This window comes from Armigeres subalbatus, chromosome 1 (assembly GCF_024139115.2).
Source record: "Armigeres subalbatus isolate Guangzhou_Male chromosome 1, GZ_Asu_2, whole genome shotgun sequence".
Classification (NCBI taxonomy): Eukaryota; Metazoa; Arthropoda; class Insecta; order Diptera; family Culicidae; genus Armigeres; species Armigeres subalbatus.
This window is the reverse complement of record NC_085139.1, coordinates 29,180,988-29,200,056: the sequence shown is the minus strand read 5'-3', so window position 1 is coordinate 29,200,056 and position 19,069 is coordinate 29,180,988. Positions and strand designations below refer to the sequence as shown.

Here is a 19,069-nt window from a genome sequence, read left to right as displayed (position 1 = left end):
CTCGATGTATAACGCAACCGCACGACTTGAAATGCTTTACAATATGAGAGAGTGGTTCTCTTGACTGGAACGCGTTCCCTCCGATTAAGATATATATATATATATATATATATAGCAATCATATAGCAAAAAATAAAATCACGAACCTGACATTTTCGACAGACTTCGAACTAGACGGAAGAGCGAAGCTACTACTGCTGCCAGCAGCGTCCAGATCCCTCAAGGGCTGCGGATTACCAATCTTTTTTCCGATTGCAGCACCCGGTTTGATCACTGTTAAGTCCAAGATCTGCAGAATATTGCGATTCAAACTCGAAGTGATGTTATAACGATCAATTTGAATCACAGTGAAATCTGCTAACTGACCGGCTTCGTACAGTCCGTTCAGATTTTTGGCCAAAATAGTTAAACTATACTGGTGCAACTCATCAGAGATCGACAGTTTGACACGTTCGGACTGATTGCTGATTCGTTTCGATCCCAGAATTTGTACGAACGGTTTTTCCAACATATGTCCTCGTATCATATCCTGAATCGAGAAAAAAAATCAACTTATTTACTAGCTTCTTAAAATGAATGATTAAATTACTCACGGCGAGACATCCGATGGTCAACAGTCTGTTGGCGCTCATTCTTTCATGCGACATTTAGCAAATCGTACTGAACGCAAATCATCTTGAACGTATATTTTATCGATATTACTGTTACACTTATTTCCGCTCTAATCTAATCTCATATGTACTAGCGCAGCAAGGAGCTAGACCTAAGGTGACGCAGTTCAGGAAGATGGTGTGCGTGAATTTGACGAACGGTGGAGAAATGTCAAAATAACAATAATATCAGCCATGTTGCCTACGTCACTATTTGTGTTTATATCTAAACGGCAATGGAAAATCGCACTGTCATGAACTTTTTTAAAGTTCTATCGTGTTTCGCGTGTGATTTATTTTTATTGACACCATTACCCGGTCGACTTGAAAGTGATGCCCCAGTGCGCAGTGAGTATTTGAGAAAATATGTCCAGAGAGATGGAAAATAACACTGTTTCAGTCAGCTACTTCTCGTTCCGGAAGGATCCCACGAAGCGAAATTGTTTTTGAACAGGTAGATCCTGGAAGCGCATCTTGCATTTGCTCTAGGCATTTCGGTAATTGGATGAAGGTAATTGGTTGCCATAATGAAATAATTTTACAATTAAACCCGTGCTGATCAATTTCTGGTCGCAATATTTCGGTCAATAATGGTAAGGTACAATACTTCATTTTTCGATAATGTGATTAAAATGAGTGTTGAATTTGTTTAATCTCCGCGGTACGATTGATAACCCAGATGTGGGAAGTACCTCAGATTGGTCAATCACATAAGGATTTGATTGTGAGATAATTTATTACGATACGAGTCGCGCTGAATAGTTCCCTGGTACTAGTTGTGCTTCCACAAATGTTGCTTTCAATTGGCAAGTAGATTCAGACAGTGACAAAATTGATAGGAATGGCAATGGAAGTTGAATTGCATCCTAGTACATATCATTTCACATCATGCATAAGCCCAAGAAATAGCATTCTAATAATTAGTACGTTTAGGATATCATTTACTTCAATTGTATAAATTGTGTTCATTGATTGTTGTACTGAAAGTGTTAGAACATTGACGAAATAGTAACAAAAAGATGGATCAATTTTATTAGTTTCATGGCATGAATGTGCACTAATTCAAAGAAATATCATATTTCATTAAATTCTCCATACAAGCTACTTGCCGAACGCAATTAGTGACGTCACTACATTTTTGATTACCAATACATCTGCATATGCTGGTCTGAGTCACCTTAGTAAGTCTAGCTCATTGCTAGCGCAGCCTATACTTGAAAGCATTCTGGAAAGCTGGTGGTATCTTTTGTTCATCTTTAGTTTATATCTGTATGTATGTACCGTGCTGTGCCCTTATTCCAATCAGCGCCTAATTCCGTTCACGCAAGACAAAATGATAAATAATAAAGCGTTTTTGTCTACAAACAGCAGAAAAATATCCTTATACTTTTCTATGGTTATGTATGCATGAAATGAAATGAAAACCAGCGTCATTTTTAGCGATTAATAGTGAAAATTTAAACAAAATTTGTTGGTCGTCACTACGAGCGCCATTTTGACTGTTTTCATTAACCCACTTGCTAAGAACGTCTGTCATAATATTTCAAGACAAAATTTTCAAAACGACTTATCTGCTTTTGTAAACAAAGATTCAAACGACGATTTGACGAATGTGATAGTTCTCCCACGCAAACCAACACCATCAACAGGTGGCGGGAACCTTCACCTACCTATTGATGGTGTTGGTTTGCGTGGGAGAACTATCACATTCGTCAAATCGTCGTTTGAATCTTTGTTTACAAAAGCAGATAAGTCGTTTTGAAAATTTTGTCTTGATTTAAGCATTTTTAAGTGAAAATTTGTCCTGGATTTCAAACACAGCAGCATAACAAGACAAAACAGGTAACATTATAGTGTATTACCAAATTGTTGCCTGTATTTTCCCGATAGAAAATGCTGAAAAATGAAAAATATCTTGACCGGAATAAGAGTACATCTAAATCTACTCGTTCCTTATTCCGTTCATTGGGTTTGGAGGATGGATTCCGAAAGTTTTGTGTTTGAGAATCTAATCTATGAGCAAGAAAAGGTACATCGTACATGAAGCCATATGAGTGGTGAATGGTGAACATTTGAAATTCTATCCCGCAAGCAGGCAGACCGAAAGGAATTCCGTTAACGACAGGTTATGGGACCTTTTTCAACTCGTGCCGGGAAAATACAGTTTTTTCAGTTAATGATTTAATGATGATTTATAAAGTGAATGCTGGACAATGTTAAGAAAGGTCCAAGGACAAGGACAAATCGGTCCAAGGACGACTGAGATCTTGTTGGGACATATTTTACCAATGTGTGAAGTTGATACGTCTAATGCTTTATGTTCGTATTTCAGAGATATCTCCGGAACCCAATGTCTAATTGCAAAAACAAAATACAATGGGTTCAATGGCAAAGTCATAGCTTTCGTTTAAAGATAACATCATGCAAATTGGTCTACAGATGGCTGAGATATTTATGTGACATTATTTTGTTAGTTTTTTGAAAATACACTCCATGTTCGTATTTCTCACATATCTCTAGAACCAAATGTCTGATTGCAAAAAAAAATTGAACTTGTACAATGACAAAGTCATAGCTTTCGTTTATTGTTAAAATCGTGCAAATCGGTCCACGGACGGCTGAGATCTTGATGTGAGATTTTTGTAACGCACACACACACACACACACACACACACACACACACACACACACACACACACACACACACACACACACACACACACACACACACACACACACACACACACACACACACACACACACACACACACACACACACACAATGGGGCACCCCCCACAGTAATTGTCCCTTATCGCGTCATGCTGGGCTCTGGCGTGGTGGACCTCTTTTCCCGAGCAACTCGTGGGATCAAAATGGAAAACCAAGACAATTCTTCAACTAGTGGTAGTAGTGTAGGCGACAACCCCTTCGCAAGAGGTGGGTTGTTCAGGTCTCCGCCTAGGAGGCCAGAGGCAATAGTCGGCAGCTCAGTGCGCAGCGCCAGCGTGGGTCACTTAACCTTCCTCTCGGCTAAAAAAACGCCGGTAGAGGTTATTGACGGCCCATGGCTTGTGGAGGCGATGAACCGCAAACGCGATGGGCTCTCGGCCTTCGAGGTGGCGACGGAAGAGCTGGACGCCATCATCGACTTTGCGTCATCGAAGCATAACATCAGTAAGGACCTCAAGAGGAGCTTGCAGAAACTTCGAAAGTCGATGTTGGACGCCAAGCTGGAAACGGCGGTCGGGACGGCCAAGTTCGAACCCGTGAAATCCATGGAGTCGAGGTCTACCCAGACTGAAGCCCAAGAATTCGCGGATTTGGGCAAGGTCGAATCGACCGAGGGCGTGCCAGCGAAGACGGTGGTGCCAAAGTCCACCAAGACTGAGGCTCAAGTATTTGCAGGCACGTCGGGGGTGGCTGCTCCAAAGGAGCAGACACAAAAACGGGGGAGACAGTCTCCAGGGGATGAGCTCCCTGGGGGCCGCCCCAAAACGCGGAGGGTTACTACCCCGAACAAGGGTAGTGGGGCTGGGAAGCTGAACCCCGGCCAGGTACCTCCAAAACCCGGGGAGGAAGGACCTGGAAAGGTCCGTCCACCCAGGAAAGACGGTGGTAAGGGGTTACGGCAGGCTGAGAGCTCTCAGCCGCCCCAGACCAGGGAAATAGAGGGGGATGACGCCTCCTGGACCTGGAGAACAAGAGGAAACCGAAGACGTCAAGGGCCGAAAAGAAGGCCCAGGCGAATGAGGGTAGCAATAAGTCTAGGGTAGGCGCCAATCGCTCCAGGGGCGATGCCCTAGTCATCAAAACGGACGAGGCTAAGTACTCGGACGTCTTGAAGGCGATGAGGAGTGACGTCAAGCTCGGTGAACTCGGCGCCGACGTATGTCGAATAAGACGTACTCGGATGGGCGAGATGATCCTCGAGCTAAAGCGGGGCGTCTCGCAAAAGGGCGCCGCCTACAAGAAGTTGGCGGAGGAAGTCCTAGGCGAGACGGTCAAGGTGAGGGCACTCACGACGGAGGTGAATCTAAGGGTTAAAGACCTGGACGAGATCACCGAAGTCGAAGAGCTCGTCACGGCACTGCGGCGACAGTGCGAAGTGGAGGCGTCCACCGCAGCCGTTCGGCTACGGAAAGGTCCGGCAGGGACACAGGTAGCATTGGTTCGGCTACCTGCAGCGGACGCCTCCAAGGTAGTCAAGTTAGGGAGCGTCAAGGTGGGGTGGTCGGTATGCCCTGTGGGCATATATGAGCAACCAGAAGTTTGCTTCAAGTGCCTGGAACCGGGGCACAAGCAATGGGACTGCAAAGGCCCTGACAGAAGCAAGCTCTGTCGACGCTGCGGATTGGAGGGACATAAGGCACAATGTTGCACGAACCCTCCCAACTGTTTGATCTGTTCCAGCAAAGCTGCGAACAGCAAGCACCCCATGGGGGGTTCGAAGTGCCCGGCGTTTAAGCGTGCTGCAAAATCACAGTGCAGGTAACGCAGCTAAACCTGAACCACTGTGATGCAGCCCAGCAACTGCTGTGTCAGACAGTTGCTGAATGGGGACGGATATCGCCATCATAGCAGATCCTTACCGGGTACCCGCCAGGAACGGTAATTGGGTCACCGATGGGTCTAAAATGGCGGCGATATGGACAACGGGGAAATACCCAGTCCAAGAGTTGGTGTCTTCGACACACGAGGGCTTCGTCATTGCCAAAATCAACGGGGTCTTCTTCTGCAGCTGCTATGCGCCTCCTCGATGGTCGATCGAGCAGTTCGGTCGAATGCTAGATTGTTTGACGGCTAACTTGATGGGGCGTAGGCCGGTGGTGATAGCGGGGACTTCAACGCTTGGGCCGTGGAATGGGGAAGCCGATCCACGAATCAACGGGGGCAGATCCTGCTGGAATCACTGGCCATGTTGGATGTGGACTTGGCTAATGTCGGTACCAAAAGTACCTACAGCTGGAACGGTGCCCAGTCAATTATCGACGTTACGTTCTGGAGCCCTGGCCAAATGAGTAGTTCGAACTGGAGGGTAGATGATGGCTACACTCACAGCGACCACCTGGCGGTTCGCTACAGTATCGACTATACGACCAGCATTCAGCGGACGGAAGAAGGGGCGAGGCCTAGTCCTCGTATGTGGAAGACATCATACTTCGACGACGAGGTGTTTAAGGAAGCGCTCCGCCGCGAGCACAATACTCTCGGTCTGAGCGGCGAGCAGCTGGTAACAGTACTCTCGCGTGCATGCGATGCCACCATGCCTAGGAAAGTCCACCCTAGGAATGGGAGGCCACCGGCTTACTGGTGGACTCAAGCAATTGCGAACCTGCGCCGCGCCTGCCTACGGGCAAGGAGGCGGATGCAGCGAGCACGCACAGAAGAGGAGCGTGTTGAACGACGGGTGGCGTTCGTGGCTGCTAGAGCCGCTCTGAAGACTGAGATTAGATCAAGCAAAAAGCCTGCTTCGAGGGCCTGTGTCAAAGTGCCAACGCGAATCCATGGGGTGACGCCTATAGGGTCGTAATGGCCAAGACACGTGGGGCGATGGCCCCTACAGAGCGGTCTCCAGAGATGCTGGAGAGGATCATCGCGGGGCTCTTCCCACGTCACGACCCAAGTCCCTGGCCTCCCTTTGTGGAGCTGCCACGGGCCAGGGTGGCCGACGAGGGAAGAGTAACGGTGGCGGAACTTGCGGGGATTGCACAGTCCCTTAGTGTAGGTAAGGCGCCAGGACCGGATGGTATTCCGAACCTGGCCATCAAAGCGACCATTGCCGAGGCTCCCGAGATGTTCAGATCTGTTATGCAGAGATGCCTGGACGAGGGAGTCTTCCCTGAAGCATGGAAAAGGCAGAGCTTGGTCCTATTGCCAAAAGCGGGAAAACCACCGGGGGATCCGTCGGCATATAGACCAATATGCCTGCTTGACACGGCGGGGAAGGTGCTCGAGAAGATCATCCTCAACAGGTTGTTGATACGCACGGAGGGTGCGGATGGTCTATTGAGTAACCAGTTTGGCTTCCGAAAGGGTAAGTCGACCGTAGACGCTATCTTGTCGGTTACCAAATCCGCGGAGATAGCTATCCAGCGTAAGAGGAGGGGAGTTCGCTATTGTGCAGTAGTGACTCTCGACGTGAGGAATGCTTTCAATAGTGCCAGTTGGGCTGCTATTGCAGATGCGCTCCTGCGTCTTGGAATTCCCGAGTACCTGTACAAGATTCTCGGCAGCTACTTCCAGAATCGAGTACTGGTATACGACACGGAGGCGGGTCGGAAGTGTGTTGACATAACCTCAGGGGTTCCGCAAGGTTCCATACTGGGTCCGGTGTTATGGAACGTCATGTACGACGGTGTCTTGAGGTTGAAGTTCCCGGTGGGCGTGGCAATCGTCGGCTTTGCTGACGATATTACGCTGGAGGTCTACGGCGAATCGATCGAAGAGGTGGAATTGACTGCAGCCCACTCGATCGCAATTGTGGAGGAGTGGATGAGTTCCAGGAAATTAGAACTGGCTCACCACAAGACTGAGGTGGTTGTTGTTAACAACCGAAAGTCGGAGCAACAAGCGGTGATAAGGGCAGGCAACTGCACGGTCACCTCTGAACGCTCCATCAAACTCTTGAGGGTAATGATCGACGATAAGCTCACCTTTGGTAGCCACGTCAATTACGCCTGCAAGCGTGCCTCCACAGCTATAGTGGCATTGTCCCGGATGATGTCCAATAGCTCTGCGGTTTATGCCAGCAAGCGCAAGCTTCTGGCTAGCGTTGCTCTGTCCATACTGAGGTATGGGGGGCCAGCTTGGGGCACGGCCCTGCGTATTAACTGCTACAGAACGAAGTTAGAAAGTACGTATAGGCTCATGTGCCTAAGAGTTGCGAGTGCGTACCGTACCGTGTCGCACGATGCACTTTGCGTCATCACCGGTATGATGCCTATCGACATAGTTATCGGTGAAGACATAGAGTGCTTCGAAATGCGCGGCACGAGAGGCATCCGTAGGACTGTCAGGTTGGCCTCAATGGTCAAATGGCAGCGTGCGTGGGACAGTTCCACTAAGGGTAGATGGACACATAGGTTGATACCGGAGATAGGTACGTGGGTCAAGAGGCGCCATGGGGAAATCACTTTCCACCTGACCCAGGTCCTTACAGGCCATGGTTGCTTCAGACAGTACCTACACCGGTTCGGACACTCGGCCTCGCCCGAGTGTCCGGTGTGCGTAGGATTAGAGGAAACGGCGGAACACGTGTTGTTCGTGTGCCCGCGTTTTCGCACAATGCGTGACCACATGCTTGCCACATGTGGTCTGGACACTACCCCGGACAACCTAGTCCGGAGGATGTGTAAAGATGAAGTTGGCTGGAACGCCGTTTTATCGGCTATCGTCCAAATCGTCTCGGAGCTACACAGAAGGTGGCGCGTGGACTCGAGGAACGGCTAGTTCAGGCGCAAATAAGAGGTGGTCCAAGGGTTCGGAGTCGGCTTCATGGGTCATACCGGTGCCCTGTGGTCGAACTCGATCCTTTTATCGAACAAGTGGCCGCGTGAAGAACAACATGGTATCGTCGCTTTCGCGGCGTCAGTCATCCGGGCGGGTTCCGAGCCCGAGAACGAAAAGGGGTCCTCGTCAAGGCTGGGGCAGGCGTAGGCACCGCGTCGGCAAGTCCCTCTGTGTGCTGGCGAATAGGCCCTATCGCAGAGAGGTGAATTTGGGGTGCACGCGGCATCATCATTCTTGATACCAGTCGTGCAGAGGGAAGCAGGCGCGAAGTCAGCCCTTCCCACCTTCCGAGGACATAGGGCGTGGTAAGGCCACCTGGAAAGCCATGGTGTTCTTCTAAAAAGCGAGTCACGATGTTCGGTGCTCCAAGGACACGCAGCTAACCTCGAGGGTGCGTTATGCACTGGCCCCCTTTGAAGCATTACTTTCTGGTTGTACCGAAGGGACGATGGGCTTGGCGGCAATGGAAACGGTTTAGCTGGTCGGGGATGCAGTCCTGCCTCCCTCATTGGAGGTGACCCCTAACCCAGCACTTCCTGGTCAACCCAGGATGTCTGTTGAGCAGATTCCCCCTCCATTGTTTAGGAAGAAAAAAAAACGCACACACACACACACACACACACACACACACACACACACACACACACACACACACACACACACACACACACACACACACACACACACACACACACACACACACACACACACACACACACACACACACACACACACACAACGGGCAGCAGGGACTATGTCCAAGGGCTTTACGACCCCTCCCCACTGCGAGTTAGGGGACCTGCCTAGGATGTGGTGGGGTTTGACAGTGGGCTCTCTTAAACTCCTACTAAAAGCTGCATGTATCCGTAAGCAGGTCCTATCAAAGCGACCGTGCGCCGCTCAAAGCACACTAGCCCAACCCAGTGGCATCGACAACGGCAACGTCAACGGACACGAGCGGAAATCGAGATATACAACGAATCTAGGGCTGACAGTTGTGTCATTCCACTCCTTGAGTAAAGCCGGGTGACACCGTCTTGAAATGGCGGGTGGGCTAATGCCACAGCTGCCTTCCGTCCCGTAAAACCGTGGCAGGCCTTGGGGCACGCCGTCCCAATCCAGCCGTCTGGCTTAACCAACCAGATGGGAGTAGGACCAGTTGATTCCTTCCTGGCTTACGCCGATCCGGCTCTGAACACCGAGGTGTCAACCCCGCATGGCCTCACTGCATCTGCAAAGATAACCATGGGATCAAGAAGGCGACTATTCCAGTTGGGTTCGAGGGCAGCCCTAAGGGGACCCAAAAACATGAATAAAGCTAAAGTAAACAAACAAGCATCGGAAGTGAACCCCTTCGCAAGGAGAGGTTTTGAGAGATCTCCACCCAACGCATCGGGTGCGAGAGAAATGGAGACGAAGGACACGAGTAGCGAAGTAGTCGTCGTGGAGAGCGATAACGATACGCCAATAGTCGATAAGCAGCAGCACAATGCAGTGGAGATAGGGTCGAGTGGCATCCTGCCGAGCTTGACCGTCGTCATGGTGCAACTCGATGACATTATCGACTTCACCAATGAACGGGGCAATATGTCGAGGGAGCTGAAGCTGAAATTGCTTAAGCTTCGCAATTTGGTTCTTGCTGCCAAGCAAGAACAGGAAGTGCTGCGGCCAGACTGGAAGGCTGTGGTAAAGCGGAGAAGAGTGCACAGACTGCTCCCTTCTCCTTCCATAGTACCACAACCATGGCACAGGAGGCGTTAGATTTTGCCCTCAGAGACAGAGCGGTAGAGAGGAGAACAGATAAGCGAGCCAGGGACTCGCCTGGCATTAAGCGCTTTAAACAGAACGCAAAAAGGCGTCGGGAGAGCGCAAATCAGAAGAGCGGGCCCACGGAAGTTGCAAACATGGGAGAACGGCGTACGAAGAAAGCGAGGACGAAACGAGCCAGTCGGCCACCGGAGGAGGGAAGCCAACCCGACCAAGACAACCTGCGGTCGGACGGTCCCTGGCAAACGGTAGTAAATAAACCGAAGGTGAAAGCGGCAATCACGCGCCCGGCGAGAGCCAGACAGAAGGGTGAAGCACTTCTCATTAAAACAGAGAAAGAGCGCTACGCCGACGTGCTCAAGGCGATGCGCAGCGCCGAGAAACTGGCGGACCTTGGTAAAGAGGTTTGTAGCGTAAGGCGGACGAGAGCGGGCGAGATGATCCTTGTCTTAAGGAAGGGCTCACAGGCGAACGGTACCTCATATGGAGCGCCAGCCCAGGAAGTCCAAGGCGAGAGTGTAGAAGTGAGGGCTCCACACGACGAAATTACTCTCCAATGTAAGCAGCTGGACGAGGTCACGACTTCGGAAGAGATCGCCTCGGCCATCAAGGACCAAGGTGGAGTGGTGGTAGCAAATGCGTCCATCCGTCTGCGAAGAGGACCGCAGGGGACGCAGATTGCCACGGTGAAGTTACCGGCCATCGACGCTAACAAGGTGATCAAAGTTGGTAAGCTGAAAATTGGCTGGTCAGTATGTCCAGTCAGCCTCTACCAACCACCGGTAGTCGACAAGTGCTTCCGCTGCCTCGAACCGGGACACAAATCGTGGGCGTGCAAAGGGCCGGATAGGAGTAACCTATGTAGGCGATGCGGCGAAGAGGGTCATAAGGCGCACACGTGCGAGAAAGCACCATCGTGTACGCTATGCGCGAGCAGGAAGCAGGAACATAACCACGCTATGGGTGGACCTGCGTGCCCGTTGAGTGGTTATACGAGGAAGCCGTGCAAGTAACGCAGCTCAACCTCAACCATTGTGCGGCCGCCCAGCAGTTGCTGTGGCAGTCGGTAGTAGAAGCGAGAACGGACGTCGCTATCTTGTCGGACCCGTACCGCATCCCCGCGGATAATGGGAACTGGGTAGCGGATAGATCCAAATCAGCGGCGATTTGTACGACGGGAAGATACCCGATCCAGGAAGTGCTGAACACAAGAGCGGAGGGTACTGTTATAGCGAAAATAAATGGAGTGTACTACTGCAGCTGCTACGCCCCACCAAGGTGGCCGATAGAACAATTCACCGAGATGGTCGATCGGCTAACATCAGACCTAGTGGGTAGCAAGCCAGTAGTAATTGCAGGAGACTTCAATGCGTGGGCGATAGAGTGGGGAAGTCGCTTTACTAACCGGAGAGGGCAAACGCTGCTAGAGGCTTTCGCCAAGCTGGATGTCGTGCTGTGCAACGAAGGCTCCAAAAGTACCTTCCAGCGAAACGGAGTGGAATCGATAATAGACGTAACGTTCTGCAGTCCAAGTTTGGTCGGTGATATGCAGTGGATGGTCGACGACGGTTACACCCACAGTGACCATCTAGCTATCCGGTACAGGATAGGCAGCGAGGCAAGAAGAGAAAGCCGGAGAGCTACTCCCACAACCCGGTCGTGGAAGGTCGCCCACTTCGACGGTGGGACCTTCAGTGAAGCTATGGGTCTGGAAGAAAACACGGGAAGTTTAAGCGGCGACGAACTGATTGCGGTCCTGTCTCGAGCTTGTGACGAGGAAGGTGCGACCACGGAACTGCAGGCCACAGGTATACTGGTGGAGCGATGAAATTGCAGCCCTTCGAGCAGCCTGTCTCCGGGCTAGAGGAAAAACGCAAAGGCGCATAGAGCAGCAGCAGGCAGCCGTTACGGATAGCGGACCATGAGTCGTGGAAGTCGTGAATATATATGTCGATAATGGATGGGAACGACAGCGTCGCAACTGTATTCAGCTTGCGGCGAGCGCGTAGCCGCAGAACGTGGCGAAACGGCCGGGTTCGGAGGAGCTCCCGCTTTCGGGGAACTTCTCGTCGGAGTAGGTTAGATCCGCCGTCGGGGACTATCCGAGTCGTTCGCGATCGCGACCGAGGCGGGAGCTAAATGGCTCAATGAATAAGGTGAGAGCTGAATGGCTCAAGGCAAATGAAACTCGGTTATCGGAGTAGGCTAGGTCCACCGCCGGGGATCAGCTGAGTAGACCGTGGCGTGCGAATGTACCGGCTTCGGGTCGTCAGGGCACCATTGAACTGGAAGTTATCTCCACCCGGAATCTTTGGATTGACCTCGGCACTCGCCCGGGCACCCGGTGAGAGGGGACGTCGGCTACGGGGAGCTTCCGACGTCGGGGAACTCCCTGTCGGAGTAGGATTGATCCACCGCCGGGGACTATCCGAGTAGTCCGCGACCAAGGTGAGAGCTGAATGGCTCATCGGTTAAGCAAGAAGCTGAAAGGCGCAGTTCATGGGAAATCGGTTAATCGGAGTAGGCTAGGTCCACCACCGGGGACCAGTTGAGTAGATCGTGCCGCGTGAATGCACCTGCTTCGGGTCGTCGGGGCACCACTGAACCGGAAGCTATCTCCACCCGGAATCTTTGGCCTGACCTCGGCACTCGTCCGGTCACCCGTTGAAGTGAGAATGTGCGTAGGACTTGAGCGGATCTATGAACATGCATACCAGGCGAATGTGTAGTGTTGGTAATGTAACAGCCATCCACGAATGCGGGTCGTCGGTATCTAAACCCACCCTAAAACCCTAAAAAAAAAAAAAAAATACGACGGGTGGCTTCCAATGCCCTGCATACAAGAAGGCGATGGCGGGCCGAGATTAATGGAGATCATCCAGTTGAATCTCAATCATTGCGACACCGCACAGCAGCTGTTGTGGCAGTCGACAACAGAAGCAATGTGCGACGTGGCAATTATTGCTGAGCCGTACCGGATCCCTTCTGACAACGGCAACTGGGTGGCGGATGCTACGGGGATTGCGGCTATCCAAGTGATGGGCAGATTCCCTATCCAAGAGGTGGTAGACAGCTCTAACGAAGGTTTTGTTGTCGCCAAAATCAACGGGATCTTCGTGTGTAGCTGCTACGCACCCCACGGTGGACTTTAGAGCAGTATAACAGGATGCTGGATGCACTCACGGAGAAGCTGATCGGCCTTAAACCCGCAATCATCGGAGGCGACTTCAATGCTTGGGCAGTGGATTGGGGGAGCAGGCTGACCAACGCCAGAGGTTACAGTTTGCTGGAGGCGCTTGCAAAGCTGGAAGTCAGACTGTGCAACGAAGGTACCGTTAGTACATTTCGCAGAGACAGCAGGGAGTCCATCATTGACGTGACGTTTTGCAGCCCGTCGCTGGTGAGAAACATGAACTGGAGAGTTTGTGAGGACTACACTCATAGTGATCACCAAGCTATCCGGTATAGTGTTGGAACACGGCTACCGACGACGCGGAGAGGGATAAGGACTACCGGGCGAAGATGGAAATCGAAGGACTTTGACAAGGAGCTTTTCATCGAAGCACTTCGAGTTGACAGCGGCGCAATAAATCTGGAAGCAGATGAACTGACGGAAACGTTAGCGAGGGCTTGCGATGCGTCGATGCCAAGAAAACTGGAGCCATTAGACAGCCGACGCCCAAATTACTGGTGGAACGAATCTCTTGCCAATCTTCGTGCTGCCTGTCTCAGGGCCAGGAGACGTTTTCAGAGGGCAAGGTCTGAAACAGTAAGAGAAGAACGTAAGATAGTTTTCCGGGAAGCTAGAGCGGCTTTCAAACGGGAGATCAAAGTCAGCAAGTCCAACTGCTTCAAGCAGTTGTGCCAAGAAGCTGACGCTGATCCTTGGGGCAATGCTTATCGGGTGGCAATAACGAAAATCAAGGGTCCAGCGACGCCAGCGGAGATGTGTCCGGACAAGCTGAAGATCATCGTGGACGGTCTTTTCCCGCAACATGATTCTACGATGTGGCCGCCTGCACCGTACGAAGATGAAGACCGTGTCACCATTGCAGGTATGCAAGTCTCCAACGACGAGCTGTCATCAGTGGCGAAAGGTCTGAAGAAGAAGAAAGCTCCGGGTCCGGATGGAATTCCAAACGTGGCTTTAAAATCTGCGATACTGGCGTTTCCAGATTTGTTCAGGATGGTGCTGCAGAAATGCCTAGCAGATGGTTACTTTCCGAATAAGTGGAAGATTCAGAAACTGGTGTTACTGCCGAAACCAGGAAAACCGTTGGGGAGTCCAGCTTCGTATAGGCCCATATGCCTGCTGGATACACTGGGGAAGCTTCTGGAAAGGATTATCCTTAACAGGCTGACGCAGTTCACGGAGGGTGAGATCGGCTTGTCGGAGGAGCAGTTTGGATTCGGAAAGGCAGATCGACGGTGGATGCAATTAAGCCGGTCGTTGAAGTTGCAGAGAAAGCATCCAAAAAAAGAGGTGCGGCAATCGGTTCTGCGCCGTAGTAACAATTGACGTCAAAAACGCGTTCAACAGTGCCAGCTGGGAGGCCATCGCCGTAGCGCTGCATGGAATGCGGGTTCCTGGCTATTTGTGTAGAATCCTTAAGAGCTACTTCGAAAACCGGATTCTGGTCTACGATACGAACTCGGGGCAGAAGTCGATTAGGGTTACGGCGGGTGTTCCGCAAGGCTCCATACTTGGCCCAATGCTGTGGAACGTTATGTACAACGGAGTGCTAAAGCTGAAGTTGCCCAAAGGCGTGCAGATCTTCGGATTCGCGGATGATGTCGTTCTAACGATAACCGGAGAGTCGCTGGAAGAGGTAGATATGCTGGTGGCGGAGACGACCGACGCAGTTGAAAACTGGATGAATGGGGTCAAGCTGCAGCTTGCTCACCACAAAACGGAAGTGATGCTGGTCAGCAACTGCCGAATCATACAGCGAATGCAGATTATCGTCGGAGAGCACGACATACCGTCCGTGCGGGCTTTGAGACATCTAGGAGTGATGATCGACGACCGTTTGAATTTCAACACCCATGTCGACTATTCCTGCGAGAAGGCGGCAAAGATGGTCAGTGCGCTTGCTAGGATCATGCCGAACGTTGGCGGACCGAGAGGCAGCTGTAGGCGTCTTCTGGAGACCGTATCATCCTCAATACTTAGGTACGGCGTTCCAGCCTGGGGAGCTGCGCTCAAGACGAAACGTAATCGCAGGAAGTGAATAGCGTGTTTCGTCTAATGGCCATTCGAGTGGCGAGTGCGTACCGAACAATTTCGTCAGAGGCAGTTTGCGTTATCGCAGGGATGATTCCAATCTGCATAACCTTAGCAGAGGATATCGAGTGCTACCAACGGAGAGGTACCAGAAATGTGAGGGAGACGATGAGACTGGACTCAATGGTGAAGTGGCAGCAGGAGTGGGACAATGCAGACAATGGAAGGTGGACCCACCGGCTCATCCCCAATGTGTCGACGTGGGTGAACAGGGAGCATGGAGAGGTGAACTTTCACCTCACTCCAGTTCCTATCCGGACACGGTTGTTTCCGCCAATATCTGCACCGATGTGGCCATGCGTCATCGCCATTCTGCCCGGCGTGTATCAACGTAGAGGAGACTCCAGAGCACGTGTTATTCGATTGTCTGAGGTTTGCGGAAGCACGTAGAGGAATGCCTGCCCTAAGCGTGGACAACATCGCAGAGTGAATGTGTCACGATGAAGATACGTGGAATGTGGTAAGCAGAGTCGTGAGGCAAATATTGTCAGAGCTGCAGCGTAGATGGAGAAGGGACCAGCAAACAAGCGTCGGCTCGGAGGAAAATCCAGCATAGTGAGCAGTGTTGGCCTCGGGTCGTCGGGGCGCCGGTGAACCGGAAGTTTTCTGCCAACCGGAATCGTCGGACCGACTTCGGCACTCGATCAGTCAACCTGCTGAAGAAAGAAGAAAGAGAAAGGAAGTGCTTCGGGTATGTAGGGCACCGCCAGTGCGGACGTTATCCACCACCGGAACTGTCGGACCACCTCTGCAACCCGAAGACGAAGTCGGCGCAATGCGCGAAAGCGTCCCCTGCGATAGCCGCCGGTAGTCGGGGCACCATCAGTGCGGAAGTTTCCTTCACCGGAACTGGTGGACCACCCTCGACGCCGGGGAAGTCAGGAGGATTCGAGTGAGGAAGTTTGCGGCACGACCGCCGAGGATCGAGACAATGTAGCAGTGGATCTCAGCAAACGAGTCGGCGAACTAGCCTAAGCTAGGGGCCAGAATTTTAGAAGAAGTGCATGAGCACAGCCCCCGAAGTAGTCGCAGCATCCAGTGGTCCTGGGGGATCGAGGCAAGGAGGATAAGGGACCCGGTTTATCCGGGGGGCACATTTTTAGCAGGTCGGGAGGAGCCCATCCCTGTTCGCCTTGGAGGATAGTGTGGATGCGCGAGGTGTCTGTCGCGCAGATTTTTAATGGCCTTTAACCCTTGTAAAAAAAAAAAAAACACACACACACAAATGTGCCCGGACAAGTTGAAGGCAATTGTGGAGGGTCTTTTCCCGAAACATGAGCCGACCATGTGGCCGCCAACACCGTACGACGAAGAAGGAGAAGCAAACCCCTTAGATCGACAAGTGTCCAATAGTGAGCTTGCGGAAGCGACTAAACGCCTGAAAGCGAAGAAAGCCCCGGGTCCGGATGGAATACCGAACGTTGCGTTAAAAGCTGCGATCCTGGCATATCCGGACATGTTCAGGAAGGCGCTGCAAAAGTGCCTGGACGAAGGCAATTTTCCAGAAATGTGGAAGATCCAGAAGCTGGTGTTGCTGCCTAAGCCAGGAAAGTCACCCGGCAATCCGGCCGCGTACAGGCCTATATGCCTATTAGACACGCTCAGGAAGCTCCTTGAGAGAATCATCCTCAATAGGCTGACGAAATGTACAGAGGGAGAACGCGGGTTGTCGAATATGCAGTTCGGATTCCGTAGAGCAGTTTCGACGGTGGATGCCATTCGAACAGTGCTCGAGAGTGCTGAGAAGGCGTCCAAGCAGAAGAGACGAGGAGATCGGTACTGCGCAGTGGTCACGATAGACGTGAAGAACGCGTTCAACAGCGCCAGCTTTGAAGCCATCGCGACGGCGCTGCACAGAATGCGGGTCCCCAACTATCTGTGCAATATCCTGAAAAGTTATTTTCAGGGTAGAGTTCTGACGTACGATACGAACGAAGGACATAAATCGATGCGCGTTACAGCGGGTGTTCCTCAGGGCTCCATACTTGGTCCAACTCTTTGGAACGGGATGTACGACGGAGTGTTGACTTTGCAGCTACCCAGGAAAGTGAAAATCGTGGGTTTTGCGGACGACGTGTCACTAGCGGTGATGGGCGAGACTCTTGAAGAAGTGGAGGTGTTGGTGATGGAGACGATAGCCATGATCGAGCGCTGGATGAGCGGTGTTAAGCTGCAGATAGCTCACCACAAAACGGAGGTGCTATTAGTCAGCAACTGCAAAGCGATCCAGCGGATGGAGATCGTCGTCGGAGGCCATGCGATTACTTCGAAGCGATCACTGAAGCATTTGGGAGTGATGATCGACGATCGGCTAAATTTCAACAGCCACGTTGACTACGCCTGTGAAAAGTCGGCGAAGGCAATGAACGCAATAGCGAGGATCATGCCAAACGTAGGCGGTCCAAGAAGCAGCACGAGGCGTCTGCTAGCTAGTGTCTCGTCATCGATACTGCGATATGGGGTTCCTGCTTGGGGTAATGCACTGCAAACCAAGCGGAACCGGGAAAAGCTGAAAAGTGTGTTCTGGCTGATGGCCATTCGAGTCGCGAGCGCATATAGAACGATATCGTCAGAGGCTGTATGCGTTATTGCTGGGATGCAACCCATCTGCATCACCCTGGAGGAAGACATCGAGTGTTATCGGCGAAGAGACACCAGAAACGTAAGGAAGGAGGTGAGAATCCGATCGATGGCGAGATGGCAACAAGAGGGGGACAGTACGGAGAAAGGGAGGTGGACCCACCGGCTCATCCCAAACCTGTCGGTGTGGATGAACAGAAAGCATGGTGAAGTGAACTTTCACCTGACGCAGTTTCTGTCGGGTCACGGATGCTTCCGGAAGTACTTACATCGGTTTGGACATACTAATTCACCGTTATGTCCAGAGTGCGAGAATGTCGAAGAGCCTCCAGAACACGTGGTATTCGATTGCCCAAGGTTTGCGGAAGTACGTAGAGGAATGCCTGCACTAAGGGCGGACAACATCGCAGAGCGAATGTGTCACGAAGAAGGCACGTGGAATGTGGTCAGCAGAGTCGTGACGCAAATACTGTCAGAACTGCAGCGTAGATGGAGAAGTGACCAGCGAATAAGCGTAGTCTCGGGGGGAAATCCAGTGTGAGTCCAGTGAGCAGTGTTTGGCCTCGGGTCGTCGGGGCGCCAGCGAACCGGAAGTCTTCTGCCAACCGGAATCGTTGGACCGACCTCGGCATTCGAATTGCCAACCTGCTGAAGAAAGAAGAAGGAAGTGCTTCGGGTATGTAGGGCACCGCCAGTGCGGACGTCACCCACCATCGGAACTGTCGGACCACCTCTACAACCCGAAGACGAAGACGGCGCAATGCACGAAAGCGTCCCCTGCGATAGCCGTCGGTAGTCGGGGCACCATCAGTGCGGAAGTTTTCTTCACCGGAACTGGTGGACCACCCTCGACGCCGGGGGAAGTCAGGAGGATTCGAGTCAGGAAGTTCGGTGCATGACCGTCGAGGGATCGAGACTACGTTGCAGTGGAGCAGTGGATTAGCCAGCCAGTCGGCGAACTAGCCTAAGCTAGGGGCCAGAATTTTAGAAGAAGTGCATGAGCACAGCCCCCCCCGAAGTAGTCGCAGCATCCCGTGGTCCCGGGGGGATCGAGGCAAGAAAGATAAGGGACCCGGTTTATCCGGGAGGCACATTTTTAGCAGGTCGGGAGGAGCCCATCCCTGTTCGCCTTCGAGCATAGTGTGGATGCTCGAGGTGTCTGTCGCGCAGATTTTTGATGGCCTTTAACACTTGTAAAAAAAAAAAAAAAAAAAACACACACACACACACACACATACATACATGTGCTCAGTTCGTCGAGCTGAGTTGATTGGTATA

At 51.7% G+C, this 19,069-nt stretch overlaps 1 protein-coding gene across 1 annotated transcript; it reads left to right on the top strand.

Moving 5' to 3' along the window:
* The first annotated feature begins 9,303 nt into the window (after window positions 1-9,303).
* LOC134206056 (uncharacterized) lies at window positions 9,304-11,755 on the top strand. The gene is made up of 3 exons (XM_062681735.1): window positions 9,304-9,846; window positions 9,912-10,856; window positions 10,976-11,755. Exons 1-3 carry the CDS (start codon window positions 9,304-9,306, stop codon window positions 11,753-11,755), a joined length of 2,268 nt encoding a protein of 755 aa, XP_062537719.1.
* Window positions 11,756-19,069: the final 7,314 nt, after the last annotated feature.